Source organism: Pteropus medius, unplaced genomic scaffold, assembly GCF_902729225.1.
Source record: "Pteropus medius unplaced genomic scaffold, Ma_sr-lr_union100, whole genome shotgun sequence".
Lineage (NCBI taxonomy): Eukaryota > Metazoa > Chordata > Mammalia > Chiroptera > Pteropodidae > Pteropus > Pteropus medius.
Window position 1 is genome coordinate 29,596,281 of NW_024354875.1, and position 17,849 is coordinate 29,614,129.

Sequence of the window (17,849 nt, forward strand, 5' to 3'; positions counted from 1 at the left end):
GGCGCCGCGGCTGCTGCTGTCACCGGGGCTGGCTGCTGGGACTGCTGGACGTGCACGGGCGAGCCGCTCGGCTCCGCCATGATGCTGCCGGAGGGGAGCAGGAGGACGCACCGGCCGGCGGACGACCTTCCACTTGAAACTTCCCTTCCCTTGCCGCCGACACCTCTCGGCCGGCGCACGCCCTCCCCGCCCGCCGCCGCTGCCGCCGCCGCCGCCGGAGCCAGCCACGAGGGGAGGGAGCGAGGGAGGCCGAGCCGGGCGGAGGGAGGAGGCAGCGCAGGCGGAGGCGGGGAGGGGAGGAGGCGGCGGCCGCCACGCTCGCCGCGCGCTCCGAGCCTCGCGCGCGCCGTTCTCTGCCTCGCTGAGGGGAACCGCCGCCCCGCCGCCCCCTCTGGTTCTGCTTGCGGCCGGGGAAGTTTCCACCCAAGGGGTGCGAGGCCGATTTGTGTTTGCTTTCGTGACCCGTGTCCCTCGCTCCCTGGAATTCCTGCTTTCCCTGCGCCTTCGCCCCTAGACAATCAGGCCCCTCCAGAAGATGCCCCCTGGGGACCCCGAGGGCGGGGTCGTTGAACCGCCGCCAGGTTCTCAGATCCAGCAGTCTCTCCGACTAAAGAGAACCTGAAGTTCATTTACAAGTTAGCGAGTGAGACACCTACACGCTGGCTGTTTGCAGGACGCCAGTTAAAAAATAACCCAAGTTGTAACTTTCCGACGCTTTACCTGCCAATATCCTTTTCCCACCTTGCCTAATCTAATCGCCGCCCTTCTATTTTTTCTTAGTGAAACATGATTCCTTAAGCCCCTGGCATGTTTCACAGACTTTATTCGTTTGTTCTAAGCCGCTGGGATCCCAGAGAGCTGATGTAAGGGCCTGTGAAGTAAGAATAAGAAATGTAAAAGAGATTTGGACACTTTCAAGTTCTATGCCCTTAATTACATGCCACATTAACCCATTAAGACAATGGGTTAATTTTAGGGTTAGGTTTCTTTCACAGAGCGTACAGCGTGTCAATGAATATACTGCGGCATAAATAAACTATTGAAAACTTAATTAATTGCTGCTTTTTCAACACTCTCCAAATTACCTCATCTTTAAAACTGGTATGGTGTAACCATAGGTCTTCCTAATTATAGGTGTCATATTTAACACTGAATGTTCTCTGTGTTCCCTTGGTTAAGATGACCAAGATTACACCATTCTTGTCTTAAGCTGAAGTGGTGTAGTGAACCAATGTTCATACTGGTTATTTGGCCAAACTTATCTTGTGTAGTTTTCATGGTGAATACCACTGAATAAATGAGTAAGAATAATGAACATTTAAAAAAAAAACAAAAAACAAAAAAACCTCTAAGAAAGATTGTGATTCTTTGTTGCCCGCATTTATGCACAAAAATCACCTTAAATTTTGTAAAGATAATCAGGAAACCCAGAACTTTATTAAGAGAAATATTATATGTCTAATCAAAACATTGATGGAAACCGAAAATGAGGGTTTTTAATCTCTTACAGCATTATAGAACAGTTGGCATGAAGCACCTATGGTACTCTGGTTGATGAGCAGAAATTTATGCTGAATTAAGAAAGTGTACATTCTTTTATGCACGGGTGTTCAAAAAATGTTGATTTTAATGTCCGTCAAGAAACACAGCTTCATGAACCAATAAATCCTAGACCTCTAATGTTTTAAGTGGGGAAGAGTAGGGAACAGAGGTAATTCCATATTCACTCACTTCTTCAAGTGCTGCTTCCCCACCCCAAAGAACTTGACTATTTTTAAGGGAAAAGAAAAAATGATTAAATGGATATGACTTCCATTTTGTCATATGAATTGATATTTTGACTTTCAAACCATGAAGTGGGACTGTGAAGGCCAGAAGAGTCCTTGGAACTTGAAAACATGATGCTGTCAAGAGCAATGGTGCAGATTTGAGTCAAACACAGATCACTTAGTTTCCCACAAAGAACAACTGTTCTGCAGTCACATATCAGATATCTGTACCCGGCTGACCACTTTCCAAGTGGCTGCCAGGATGACAACTTGCAAGAACTGATGACTCACTGCAGACCTATCACTACTATAGTAAAACGGTTTAAAGAAGAATGTCTACTCTCAGTGGCCTTTGGCATCATTTTATATATGAAGAACATAATATGAATTATATTTTTAAATTATATAAAAATGTGTTAGAATTTTAAGTTAATGTTTCCATAAACAATTAAGTAAAATGGTACTTAAAACGTGAAATTATATGTATATAAGATAGTATTCAACCTATATGCAGTTTTTCCTGAAAACCCATTACTAAATTTAAACTGAAAGATGGCAGGGGAGAAAAACTTTAAAATATAAACAAGGTTTATTTCAATACATAAAGAATATAGTTAGTCAAACTTTAAAACAGAGAGAGAAAAAAATAAGTCTAAATGTTGTTAAGTATATACAACCACCTCATTATGTGTCAGGGTTCCTCAACTTCGGCACTCTTGATATTTTGTGCCAGATAATTCTCTGTGTTGTAGAGATCTGTTCTGGCCTGTTCTCACTAGGTGCCAGTAGCACTCTCATTCTTAGTCGTGCTAAAAATGCTAAAAATGTCTCCAGACATTGTCAAATGTTCTCTGAAGAGCAAACCACTACTTCAGGTACATTGTCATTTTATAAACAGATTATTGCAGTTATTTGCTTTCAAAAGAGTTTAAATTGTGTTGTTATTTATTCATAAATTCTAAAGGGGATCAGATTATTCTACCCCATAATATGCCACTTTGGAGCAAGGATTATTCTGAGCTGAAGGCAATCAAGAAACAACAGACGCAGGAAGAGCTCTCTGCCCTCCCTCTATTGTCTAAACTCGGGGCATAAATTTCACTTTTATAAATGGAATTCCCATTTATAAAAGAAATTTTTATTCCTAAAGATGCCCCCTTCTCCCATACCAGGAAGAGGAGAATGACTCTTATCACCAGAGATGTCACTGAGATGAGTCTGCATAAACAACCCTTATATATTCCTTATCTACCGTTAGTTCCTCCTGTACATTTCCTAGTCACCTTCTCACAAATTACGCTGCCTAGAAGCCCAAACCTCCTTTTCCTTTGTCTAGTCACTGCTGTACAATTTATCACTCTCTCTTAAAATGGTATATAAGCATTGAATTTTAACAACTCCTTGGAGTTAGTCATCATTGAATATTCCTTCATGTATGCACATTTCATAGGCAAATTAACTGGTTTTTTTTCCTCTTGCTAATGTCTTTTGTTGGTTTAATTTGCAGGCCTCCAGTTACTAAATTTGAGATGTTAGAAGAAAAGATTTTTTTTCTTTTCTACAACCTTTTCGACATCTAAGAAATGTGCAGTGTGTAGGCCAAGGCCTTGAAGAAAGGAAGTACCAGATTCAAATTTTGTCTCCAACATTTTTTTATCTCTAAATTTGGACTTCCTTAAACTTTCTGAGTCTTAGTTTCCTATTCACAAAATCAGCATCATAATACACTTGCACAGGTTTGTTACAACATAATTTATACGTAAATAGCTTAGCATAACAGCTGATGCATAGATGTTTTATAAATTGAAAGCCCTCATCAATGTCATCATCATCATCATTATTCTTACCTGCCAAGACTGGTTAAAAAATATATAGGAGAAAGATATATAAGAATGGCAATCATGAACTGTATAGAATATAAGCTCCCTGAGGGCAGGAATTTTTGTTCCTTTGCTTCATTGCTATATATTCTAGTGCCTAGAATAATTCTAGCACAGAATATACTCAGTAAATATTTGTTAAATGAATATAACACTTTCTTAATGTATAAAAACATGCTTTTAAGCATCAGTTTGAATCAGCAGTATCAAGGGTGGAATAGATGGGTGGAAAGTGGAGGCGAAAGACAAGAGCCACTGCAATAGTCAAGTTAGAGAAATGCGTATGTGTATGAACAAAACCATGATATTGAGGATAATGACGAGGGGGTAGATTTAAGAATTATTTAAGGAGCGCAGAAATGAAACTTGATGACAGATGAGATTCTTTTAAAAGTCAAATCACCTCAATGCATTAAAAAAGTAGATGTACACGAGTGCAGTTTATAAAATGTTTTAGAAATTCATCTATTGGAGGAATGAGAGGAACACTTGATTGACAGATGGTCTTTCTTCCATGGCTAACCTGTAATTTACTGCAACGTCATTGCCATTGCAGAGTGAGAAAGGCCAGATATTCTTGGGTGTGAAGAAAATCTATCACTATATTTTTCATCTCCAACTCTTTTCTACTGACTGTTTTAGTAACTATGTTTGAGGGGAAAGTTGTAAAAGAGCCGTATTCGATTTAAATGATTGCTTCTAAAGATAAGGATTCAACTTTTTTTTTTTAATTGAGTGAAGTCAGGGAATAGTAGAAAAAGTATGGATTTAAGTCAGAAATAGTAGGATTTAAATACTTGCTCTGTACTTATTAGCTGGCAGCCTAAACTCTCTAAGCCGCTGTTATCTTAAAATAGGAACAATCATTTCAGTATGATTGGGTTACTATAAGGATGAAATGTGAGCTGGTATGTGCAACAGACCTGACCCACAGCATATACTGTAGTAGTATAGTAGTGGTTCCAAAATTTATGACTGGGAGGGACTCAGGGGTAGTGATCTCAGGGAAAGTTGGGTATTATAGGTTGAATTATGTCCTCTCCACCACCCCCAAAAATATGTTGAAGTCCTAAACCATGATACTTGTGAATGTGACCTTTATTTGCTAATAGGGTCTTGGGAAATGTAATAGAGTTAAGATTAGGCCATACTGAATTAGGCTGGGCCCTATTCCAGTTACTGGTATCTTTATAAGAAAAGGAAATTTGGACTCAGAGACATGGATACACACAGGGAGAATGCCATGTGATGATGAGGCAGGCAGAAATTGGAGTGAAATGTCTACAAGTCAAGGAATGCCAAAGATTGCTGGCAGACACCAGAGGCAAGAAGAAAGGCATGGAACAGATCCCCCCTCAGAGCCTCCAGTAGGAACCAACGCTGCCAACACCTTGATCTTGGACTTCTAGCCTCCAGATTGTGAGAGAATAAATTTCTGTTGTAAGACACCCAGTTTGTGGTCCTTTGTTACAGAAACTCTGGGGAACTAATACAGAGAGATTACAGCATTTATTCTTTAGTTAACTGCATTTTATTTGAACCTACTTTAGCAATGAGAACTAAAGGAAATTATCCATTAATTTTGGAGCCATCACTCCACCTAAGTCCTGGACTTACACTACAACTTGTTTTTAATATTATTTTAAATGCAAAAAAAAAAAAAAAAAAAAAACTAGCAAAGTAAATATCCGAATGAATTATTGGCAGAGATAGCAAATGTCCATCTGAAAATTGCATTAGAGAATATATAAACCTTTCTGACTTTGAAGACCAAGCCATCCTACACTCAGTGTACTGACAGAGATGTCATGTGCTTTCCACTGACCTAGCTAATGCTACCTATCACCAAAGTCCAGACCAGGTGTGATTCGATTTTATTAGGTTTAACACAATTTAGTGTTAAGGTGTCATTAGTGCCTATTTCCCAAGCATAAATGAAAAGGGAGGCTTAAATCTATTTTAAGTTGAATTACTGCAAAGACACTGCATTTTAAATTCATCACAGATGACTTAAGGAATTAAACTTATATGAATTTTAACTTCCAGACATGTGTTTTCATTTATTTCTCAACCAGCTCTTCAAATTGACTTTCTATTGAATTTTATATTAAAGACAAAATTGCTCTGGTAACAGTTAATGCCTCTTCATTAATTTCAGAGAATTTTGACCATGATTTGGGTCCTGAGGGAGAGAAGTCTCACTAGGAGCTCAACTTTCTATATCCACAGAAGAAGACCTCTGGATTTAGCAAGGTTTGGCCTTTACTAAAACTTCTACAGGCATTATAGTAAATCTGTGAGGCATACATACATATTTTCCTTTATAATGTAATCTGTCTAAAACCTGATAGTCTTGTCCAAAGAAGAATGACATAAAAATGAAATTCAAAGCAATTTGATTCTTTAGTACTGTCTCCACTGAAGAATCACAAATAAGAATCTCACTCAATACACAAAACAGCACTTTCTGAAAATATTTTGTTCATCCCTCTTACCTTCAAATTTTTCCAAACACCAAAGACGTCTCAAAGCTCCTTTGTTCTCTCTGTTAAATAATCCTCCTACCAAAACTATCCACAAACCCTGAACATACTTCCATCTCTGCCTTTCTGGCCTCCCTGCCAGGCTCAGATCTTTTATCAGGAGAGGCATCTTGGGTTACAAGTATTCTGAAAAAAAAAAGAAGGGCCAGGGGCTGCCCTAGCTTGTAATGAGGGATATGTAATGAAACGCTTACAATTCAACTTATAGTAATATTCTTTTTCAATAAATACATTTTAGGGACTATAATTTGCATGGCACTTTGCCAAATACCGTAGAAAAATAAAGGACAAAATTGTTTCAGTCCTTAAGAATTGTATAACCCATAAAACCCCATCGTATTCAGTGTTCAGTCTTCTGGTGCCCCAGCTGCTCCCAAAAGTTACCAAAACATGTGAATGACATTTAAAGTAGGGAGAATAGCCAAAACCAGAGGTCACAGAAATGTAACATAACAGGTTCGTTTGCTGACCAAAATGAATAACTTTTTTTGCCATTGACTGGCAAAATCAAAAACAAAAACAAAAAGCCACGCCTTTTGGTGCTAAAGTCAAGAATCCTAAGAGAAATGGCACGAAATAGTAAGAAAATTAAAATAAAGACCAGACAAAAGAGAGAAGAGATGTATATTAGAGGCAGCTAGGGATACACTGAGAAGTAAATGCCTTTGATATGAAACAGTTAAAAGAGGACTGCAGAAATGCCTTGAAGAAAGAAAAAATTATAATGGAAGGAAGTCCAGAATCAGGGGTCAGACTTGCATCAAAGGAGACACAGTCCAGGTGCAAGCACATATGTCTACACAGTGCGAGCGGTGGGACCATGTCACACCGAACAGAGCTGGCCCAGCATGGCACATTGTCATGCCAGAAAGCTAGTCTGATGTTGCCAGATCTTCTGGTTATTTCAAGAGAAGCCAACAAATCTGATTTTATGTGAAATTTTTCAGTTCTTAAATATTGGCCCAACTTTATAAAATACTGCACAGAATCTGATACCATATACATAATGTTTAAAAACAAGAAAACACTAAACACAGTCTTTGAATAAATACATATTTAGTGAAACATGGGTCGGAATGATAAACTCCAAATTCAGGGTAGTTATTATCCCTGGAGAGGAGAGGCTGGGGAAAGTCACTAAAAGGGCGTCTATGGCACCTGTGATGTTTTATGACTTTAATAAAAATCTGTAATAAATAAAGTAAAATGATATCATTTGTGAGACTGGTTGGTAGGTCCACGAGTGTTTATTACTTTATTATTCTTACCGCTCTGTATGTTTGAAATATTTCACAATTATAAAACAATAATGCTGTGCAGGCCAAACATTTGTAGTCCCCATCAGAACAGTGGAGCACCGTTTTGCAGGCTTTGTATAGCATGTTTCAAAAGGCATAGAGCCCACACTCAAGTTAGACCAGAGAGAACAGCTCTTTCGTCGTTCCCAGAGGAAAGCTCACATGATCCAGATGTTTTTCAACGTGGATGGGCATCAGAATCATCTGTGCAGCTTGTTAAAACTCTTCATGCCTGGATGTCACCTATATTCTACTAATCCACGGCCTGCATGTATAAACTGGGCATCTAGGTTATTTTGATGTGCAGCCAGGATTGAAAATAACTGTGATAGCCCTAAGAAAATCACTGTGACACAGGAAAGCCACAACTAGAAAAGCACCAGAGTCAGGGGGTTCCCGGCAAAGTGACCTTAAAAGGCTCAATGGTCACTGGTGGCTTTCCTGAATTAGTCATAGCAAATGACAATTCAAGCAAAATACCCATTTAAAAGGACTCAGTCTTTTTGAAAAAAGAAAACTGAAATGAGCTATTGAAATAGTAACTATTTTAAAAAATATTGTCATCAAAATGGTTAGTATAAAATAGTATTCAGTGCATTATTTAAAAAAAGCAAACTGTGTACCTACCATGTGCAAGCTTTCTGCATGGGACCATGGAATGATAGAAAGATGAATGGGACTCATCCCTACTCTCAAAGAAGCTTAATGTCCAATGAGACAGATAGACATGTAAACAAATAATTTGTCCCTCGGGGTCAGGTGAGTAAGATTGTAATTTTTGTCTCAAAGACTCCAAAACTAGAACATTCACCTTATTGGGCCACAGAGGCCTATTTTAACCATTCTCTGTTGGCCTGGATTTGTGGAGAGACCGCTGACAATGGCAAAGAAGAGCAGATGGAGAGGAAGGGCCATTTAAAAAATTTTAGATTTCAGATGATGTTAATATAAGAGTTCAAAAAGTATACTCTTACCATAATTAATCAGGTTTATCCACAACATTAAGCTTTTTCCTTGATATAAAGAGATTTTTTTCTTTGATATAAAGGAGATATCAGTGTGACTTTCAGAACACCATATGTGAACGAATCATAAATGAATAAATGAAATTTTAATCCTCATAACAAAGATAACATTGGATAATAATATATTGCTTCAGGATAATTTTCAGGAATGTCTATAATTTAAAGCATTTCCTTTTACGACAATAACAATAACTACAGGTTATGGAGACATTGTAGGAAGCATTTTAGATACATTATCTCAATGACCTTCACCTACAACATGATGTAGATCACAGTATGTGCATTTTTATAGATGAAATAACTGAAAGTCATGATGGTTAAGTAACTTAAACCCTGATAGCAAGCAGTTTATCTGTAGCAGAGCCAAGATTCAAATTTGCTGTATTAAACTCCAAAGCCTGAAACTTATGCTCTGCACTGCATTCCTCTATCTCTTGACAAGGCATATTTGCTATTATAAACTAGAACTTTTAAAACAAAATTATGTTAATTACATAAAATTATAATTTAATTTTAATTAAAACTGACTGTCGATGTGCTATGCAGCTTAATGCCATCTAAAACCAGAAAGTAAGGCTATGGATAGCCAGAAAACAATTACCAAGAATGGAGAGCAGTATTCCATTTTAAACCAACAATTTTCGGCAGTTTGGAGTTTGGAGACAAATATTCTATATGTACCTTTATACTTCCATCCAAATATTATAAATATTAATTCCCAAACTACCTCTTTGTACCCTCAACAACACTGTGTGAACAATGACCATTGTTAATTTGTGTTTTAAAAATTCGAAGTAATTGTTACTTTGAATAATTAATATGAATAATTTATTAGTTTGATCTCCAAATCAAGTAAAAGCTATATGACCATATTTCATGGTTCATTAACTAAATGGAGAAGTTAATTTAGTAAAGTAGTGAATAATCTTCAAATCAATTGTTTCTCAGATACAAAGGATGGTGGAGCAATTCAAGAAGAGTAGAAAAAGCCAGGTAATATTAAAAAAATCTTGAAACATATTTCAGTAAATAACCAAATAATTTATTTTATTAGTTTAAATCTTTAAAAATTACACTAAAACATAAAAAAGAGAAAAAGAAAAAATTATTTTTTGGTGTTATTTTCAAGTTTCTTAATGTATATATTATTTGAATATTGAGAACCATAGCAGGCTTAAATCATTTTGTGTTCCTGTGGCTAAACTATCAAAGAAGGTTAGTCACTGCCTTAACCAGCTGTGTGCATAAAAATAGGCATTACTTTTTCCTCTCTCATAAAAATGTGTGGCCCATTTTGTATCTTCCACAGATATTGTATAGAATTAATCAGCAAGTGACATACTTGCCATACTAAAAGAAAGAGCTTATGGAGGTAATACCTTGTCGAATTTTTTTTTTTATTGGCACAAACATTTTATTAAAAGAGAATAAGAATGTTTATGCTGAGGTAGAAAGCAGCAGCCCAATAAATCAAAGTTTTCGTATATCTATTGACAGAATTAGAGATTTGTTCTTTCAAATAGCGGCTGATGACAATTTTAAATTACAAAAGAGCTTCATTTAAAAAAATTATTTTCTTTTTAATATTACATGTACAAGTTATAAAAATTTAAAGGTAGAGAGGGTACAGAGTGAAAACTAAATCTCTCTCCTGCCTTTATCTTCCATCCACATGGTTCTATTTCCTAGAAACAACTATTATTACCTTATTCATACACCCTTCAAGAGATATTTATGCATTTGCAACTATATTTGTATATAATTTTCTATACTAATGGTAATATACATACTGATCTGTAACCTCATTTTTTTTACTTAACAAATGTCTTGGAAAAGGTATCATGGAATCCTAACTTTTTTTAACCTAAGTTTAAGCTGTCCATGTTTCTTATTTTACTGAGGTATCATTTGCATTCACTAAGATACACAGATTCAATTTGATACATTTGAGAATTAAATACATGATATAACCATGTCCCAAAGCAAGATATAAAATATTGAATTATTCTTCTTAAGAGCTAATTAATATTCCATTGTATGGATGTGTGATGATTAATTTAACCAGACATCTATTGATGAACTCTTCTACTGTTATAAACACAATTGCAATGAATAATATGTACACATATGATATTGTATGTGTCCAAATATACCTATGGGAAAATTCCTAGAAGTAGGATTGCTGGATCAAAGGGTATGCATACTTTTAATCTAGAAGGATATTAACAAATTACTTACTATAGAGGTCGTACTTATTTATACTCCTGTTAATAATTTATGAAGGCTCCTTTTGCGGTATACTGTGGTTATTAAATGACTTGATCTTTGCCCATCGAATAGGTGAAAAAAGTGTGATTGTATCCTTTTTTTTTTTGCAACCAGAAGAAAGCATATTGGTTACACATGAGAGGTGACTGTCCCCATACACAAGGAAGGCTTGAAAGTGGGAGCTTCTGAGTGTCCACCAGAAAGGCCAGCCTAAAGTTAGCAGGTCTAGCCCAGGGCAGGTTCTGGGGACTGTGATGCCGAAGGGCCAGGTGGGGCAAGGTCCCCAGGGGCTAGGCTTGTGTGCTGGATGCCATCCTGGTACTTGCGGCGGTTGAGCTCCTCTTAGGCCATGTCCCACCAGTCATTCTGCTCCAGGGCCTTCACTAGCAGCTCCATGGCTCCTGGCTGCTCAGCCTGGCACTCAGCACAGGAGAAGAGCATGTGGCGGATCTGCCCATCCAGGTCGTCCCTGGGGAGGAGAGTATGGTGACAGAGGCCCAGCCTAGGAATACCCCACACCCAGGGTCCTGCTCATCTTCCCCAGTCCAGAAGTGACCAGATCCTCCCTTTCCTGCCTATCACCTTGCTACCACCTTCCCTGGAGGGAACTTCAGCCAGCCTCAAGTAGGGACCTCTTGGCAGCTGGGGCAGAGGGTGGGAAGGGGAGTGGGGGACTTGGTTGGTGTGGGGGAGTGGGGGACGGTGGAAGCTAGAGGCTCAGAAGAAATCATGTGATTGTAGTTTTAATTTTGTTTTTCTCATTTGGAGGGATGATGAGCACTTTTCCTGTGTTTATGAGCCATGAAACATCTTCATTCTAAAAGAAAAGTTGAGGAAAAGCAAAAGTGCTGTGAAGACTATGCCATGCATTTGGAGTGATGAAACACAGAAGACTTGACATTTATTCTGACCTTTCAAGAGAAGCTGGACAAAGTAGTGTGTTTTTGAGGACAATAGAAACTTGAAGAAACTTGATATTTCCAATATGACCTGAAAAGAAGATGCCAAAATCTTGAATGGAAAACTCCAAGAAACCAAAGATCTAAGAAAGTATGCCTGCCCGAATCACAAGTGAAGACAATGTTAATTTGTTTCTTCAACATCGGTGGTATTGTCCATGCTGAATTAATCTACAAGGTCAAACAGTAGGGCAGGCTTATTACGCAGAAATTCTAAAACATTTGTGAGATTATGTGCTGCACAAATCTTTGCTTGATCATCCATTTTATTCACTACACTTTGCTCTGAACAACTTTGGCAGGTCTTTAGGATCAGAGCTATTCTAAATGGAAAAAAATCAGCCCAAGAAGAAAAGAAATCCCACCAGTGAGGATATTCAAAAAGAATATGACTCCAATTCCAATGGCAATTCCAATAGAAAAGATTAAAATACTTGGGGCGGTACTCGAAATCACTACATAGCTCTCAATGTGATTTATTTGAAGGGAACAATACTCCCTTAGATTTAGTTCTTATTTTAAGTTGATTTCATTGCTGGATAACTACATAATTTCAGAAAAGCACAGCATTCATCAATCTCCAAATTTTCCACCTTCTCCAACATGTTCAAACAGATAACAGAAAGAACATTGCTTATCAATCAATCTGGCTGCAAACAAAGCCATCAGGCCCCAGCCTCTTGGCTGAAACCAACGTTTCCAAGCAGATCCCAATAAATCCACCGAATAAATATCACCGACGAACCAGAATGCCAGAAACTAAAAACAAAACCCCTGGAAACTTTAGCGGACATAAAGATACTCCAAGCTCGATCTGCAGCCAACAAATATCTACATAAAAGCAAGATCTTTTATGTTAAACAATTGCTGAAAAAGTTGATAAAGACATATTGTTAGAGTTCATTTGCAGCACAGACCATTCCACTTAGTGTTAAAAGTGGGAAGTGAATTACAGGAGGGAAGATTACCAGGTTTGGGGAGAATAGAGAATGAGTCCAGTAATGAACCGGTGAAAGATGCTCAGGAAGTGCAACCTAGTTAACAATGCTGGTAACAAGAATCCCTTGCAAAGTACCCACTTAAATTAGAAGGCGGACCTTTCTTTCGGTGTTGGGACCTTTTGAGATGTAACGTTAACACGAGATCAGCTGGATTCGCAGTTTAACCAATTGTTGGTGCCCTTGTTAAGAAAAGACGTGGCTTGAGATTGAGTGATGCACTACGTAAACGGGAACTGAAGCAGCAAGGATGCCCCATATTGAGAGAGAGAGAGAGAGAGAGAGAGAGAGAGAGAGAGAGAGAGAGAGAGAGAAAGAGAGAGAGAGAACATGGCTCTACTGATATCTTGATTTTATACTCCTAGCCATCAGAATTGTGAAAGAATAAATTTTGGTTGTTTTAAGCTCCCCCAGTTTGTGGTACTTTGTTAGGGCAGCACTAGAAAACTAATACAGGCACCAAGAGAGCTGCTGAAACCTCCACAGCCAGGGATCCTTCAGTTCCAAAAGCATGTTTCTACCTCCTTTGTTAGTAAGACTTCACGATCAAGAAAGTACTACAGCTAGGAAACCATAAGATGGGGGAACCTGCCATGGTCAGGAAGTGTCATTACTGTTACTGGTTCCAGAATTGTGCCACACCTTGTCTTTGAATAGTGAAAGCTTAACTAATACTCCCACACAAAAAAGCAAGGCCTCTATCACTGTTTTTTTCCATCAGCAGAGGAAAAAAAACACAGCAGAAGTACAGCTCAGGCTTCACAGTGGCAAGAGCATCTGATTGGTTGATCCTAAGTCACACCTAGAACATTAGTTGCATAGGAATCTGCAAAGTATAGTTATTAGTTTTGTTTTCCAGCTTCCACAGTATAGGAAGATGGGACAGATATTAAGCACTAATCCACCATATCTACTACAGACACTTTGTGATATTCTTCTTTGAATTCAGAAATTACAGTATTAGAGTTATTACATCACATAATTTCCTGGACCTGGTTATGTCATCTATATAAAACTAAGATTAGAGGTGATCTTCAATGTATACTCAGATTTTAAAATTCTTGATATTTTAACCAAGTATAAATCTGCACATGCATAGTTTTCTAGACTTTCTTGAAAAGCTACTGGATAGAAATTCTAAAGCACGTCTCTGCTAACATGATGTAAAGTTTTAACTAGCTGGAGTTCAGACAGATGCGTATAGTAGATTTATCTTTTGGATGGGGAGAATTTGTATAGGGCTGTGTGTGCACATGTGTATGAATATGTTGTACATGAAACTCAAGTCAACTAAATTTTGTCATGAATAAAATTTTTCATGACTAGGTAAAATCAAACTGGCAGCAATTCAATACAAATGGTAAAGACCGACAACGATATAGATTCTGCTTGATATTTTGGTCTGGTTTGAGATTCTTATATTTGATTCTCACGTTTCCTTTCTCTTAAAATAAATCAAGCCAATTAACTTTGCATGACTAAGTTTTCCCAAATCTAAAAACAAATAGCAAGTTGTGGATGTGCCTTACCATGTTGAATAACTATTATAAAAGTAGATATTTATTAACTTTATAATTAATCACATATGAATTGGTTGGCTACTTATAATTTTATCACTAATGATCTTTACATACTATTTATATCCTTATTATTCAGTATATTTATTTGTTTATAAAATAAGGACTAGTGTTCAGTTTAATAGCTTTAATGTCATAATAGCAAAAATGACCACAAATTATTCCCCTCCCTGTACCTACAACCCTTCATGATGTGACTTTTCAGCTCCTTTCATTAACAAATGGAGTCTTTTCTCCTACCTCTGGAATCTAGGCTCGTCTTGTGACTTGCTTTGGCCAATGGACTGGTATCGGAGCAGTGTGTGCCAGTTTCACCAGGACCTGAATAATCCTAACACATTTCCACTAGCTCTGTTGGAAACTTGCTGAATGACCATGTGAACAAGCTTAGGTTAGCCTGCTGGAGGATGAGAAACAATACAGAAGAGTGCCAAGACACTCCAGCCAGCAACCTGCCACCTCCAGTCAATCTGGCAGCTGAACACAGTAACATGAGTTTGCTCAGCCCACGTTGTTGCTCCACAGAATTATGAATTAAATAAATGGTTATTGTTTTGAAGACAAAGTTTTGGGGTGGTTTGTTATGCAGCAAAGCTAACTACTACTCTCAGTTAATCTTGTTTAAATTTCTTGATTACCTCAAATATTTGGATTACTTTCTTCCAAGAATAGCACTCTTTTTTTCTATTCAAAATCAATATGTTAACCGCAGAAAAATTGAAAAGTATTGAAATTCAGGAAAAGAAATAAAATAGTATATAATATTGTACTTCAAGATAATGCCTGATAAAATGTTACTGTATTTCTCTCTAGTCCACTTTCCAAATATTGACCAAATTTTATATAATTTGTGTTATTCTTTTTAAATACAATTTTTATTGTCAAACATTTAATGAGAACATCTCCATGCAACTGATATTCTATAATTTTTTAGAATTATAGTTTGCTTAGTATTCCATCTTACATACATGTAATAATTAACTTTAAAATATTGTTAATTTAGAAAATCAATTCCAATTAATTAGATTTATGAAAAACATAATAAACATTGTTTATATATCAACATTTCCATCATTTGTATATAACAGTGACCATCTCACTGAGTCATAACCAATACTATATATTTACAATGAAGACAAACACACACTTTATTTCTTGATAGGTGAAAATATACTTATATTCATTATATTTAATATATATTTACTAGGTATTAACCGTACAAGCATTTTATTAACTAGAGTTTGATATTTAAGATTATTTTTTAAGTAAAATTGAAATTTTAAAGTAAAACTTAAGTGTACTACTCTATAAAGTTTGACTTTTATAACCCAAACTCCTTTCAAGTTATCAAACATCATCATCGACCCTGGAAACTAGATCCTTCATTCTCTTTTCAGTGAATACTCACCCTCGCCCTTCAGACCAACTACTACTCTATTTTTTCCCACCATAGTTCAGTTTCTCCTGTTCTAGAACTTTATGTAAGTGGAGTGATATCATACGTAGTGTTTGGTTTGAAACTTCTTTCCATCAGCATAATGTCTTTTAAATTTATCCATATCGCTGCATCTTAGAGGAGTCTCTTAGTCTGTTCAGGCTGCTATAACAAAAATACCATAAATGGGGAGATTATAAACAACAAGTTTATATCTCAGTTCTGGAAGCTGGGAAGTCCAAGATCAAGGCACTGACAAATTTAGTGTCCCAGTTCATAAATAGCCATCTTCTTGCTGTGTCTTCACATAGTGGAAGGGGTGGGGGAGCTCTCTGAGGCCTTTTTTTAAAAAAATTTTTTACAAGGATACTAATCCATTAATGAGAAATCTACCTTTATGACCTAATCACATCCCAAAGGCCCCAACTCCAAATACCATCACATTGGGGGTAGATTTCAACATCTGAACTTGGGAAGGGGGCACAATCAGTCTGTAGCAAGTAGTTCCTTCCATCTTCTTACCGATAGTGTTCCATTGTATGACTATACCATGGTAGATGTAGCCATCCTTTTGTTGGGGAACATCTGGGCTGTTTTCAATTTTTGGCTATTAGAATAAAACTGTTAGGAACATTCTTGTACAATTGTCGTTTTTTGTGGACATGTGCATTTATTCATCTTAGGTAAATATATTATTAGATTGTTAGGTAAACGTATGTTCAATTGCATAAGAAGTCACCAAAACATTTTCCAAAGTGGTTTACTTACCAGTTTACAGTCCCGTCAACAGTGTCTAAGAGTTATGGTTACTCCACAACCTCTCCAGAATTGGGTGCTATTAGTCTTTTTAATTTTAGCCATTCTGGGGATATGTAACCAGTTTGCTTTTTAACTATTTAATTATGGGAATAATTAACATAGTCGCTTAGTTCAAAATTCAAAAAGTGCTAAAGATAGAAAGAGGTAAGTCTCTGTCTTAGACTTTACCCTAAGTCTCTGTCTTAGACTTTACCCTACTATGCAATTTCCTGTACATCCTTCGAAAGACTGTCTCTGGTGCACAAAAGCATGAATTATTTTTAAAGATATTTTCACATAAAATGGTGTTCTTGTTTTCTGAACCTAACTATATTTCAGCTATTTCATCTCAATATATATTATTTAATCAGTACTCTGCTTCTGTACATTTAGGTTGTTCCTAGTCTTTTTCATTATTACAAAAAATGCTGCAATGATTTTCTATATATACGTGTGTTAACATTTGACATGTGCAAATACATCTTTAGGATGTAGTAAACTTTTAGGAGTGAGTTTGATGAGTATGATAGTTGGGTTTATATATCAACTGGTACCTGATCAAGCACTAATCTAGGTGTTGCTGTGAAGAAATATTGTTGATATTCCAACCAGTTTAAGTAAATATTATCTTCAAAAATGTGGATGAGCTTCATCCGATCAGAGAAAAAAACAGCTTTCCAAAAAAAAAAAAAAAAGAATTCTGCCTCATGACAGCAGTGTTAACTCTGTCTGAATTTCCAGCCTGCTGGCCTGCCCTACATATTCGGACTTGCCAGTCCCCACAAGCATGTGCACCAATTCCTTAAAATAAATCTCTTTATATATATATATTCGATGGGTTCTGTTTCTCTGGAGAACACTGACTGATAAAGTGAGTCATAGAGGATGAGTATTTTTAATTTCCATGGATATTGCCAAATAATCCTCTAAAGGGCCATGCCAATTTATACACCCACAAGCAATATTTAAGAGTACCTGTTTCCCATATACCTTCCACAAAACAGTGTGATTTCAAACTTTCTACACAATAAGTTTAAGAAAGTATCACATTTTCATTTTAATTTGTATTTCCAGCCCTTAAACATTTTAATGTTTTAATCATTCTAGATTGTACTGTTTTGTTTGATAGGGGGTAGGAATATAATTTTATTTGTCCCATATAATCAATTATCTCTGTGCCATGAATTTAGTAACTTATATCTTTTCTCACTATAAATTGCCACTGTCATCATGTACTAAAAACATAAATATTTGAGAAACCCATTCATACACCTATCTCTGGATCAAAGCATAGAAATA

General features: G+C 36.9%; 1 protein-coding gene across 1 annotated transcript in view; it reads right to left on the reverse strand.

Moving 5' to 3' along the window:
- Window positions 1–247, reverse strand: part of STK39 (serine/threonine kinase 39) — a 264,879-nt gene extending 264,632 nt beyond the window's left edge. Inside the window, exon 1 of the mRNA XM_039855814.1 lies at window positions 6–247. Within this exon, the coding sequence (XP_039711748.1) occupies window positions 6–80 (75 nt within the window). The 5' untranslated portion in view covers window positions 81–247. The remainder of the gene's footprint in view (window positions 1–5) is intronic.
- Between the last annotated feature and the right edge of the window lie 17,602 nt (window positions 248–17,849).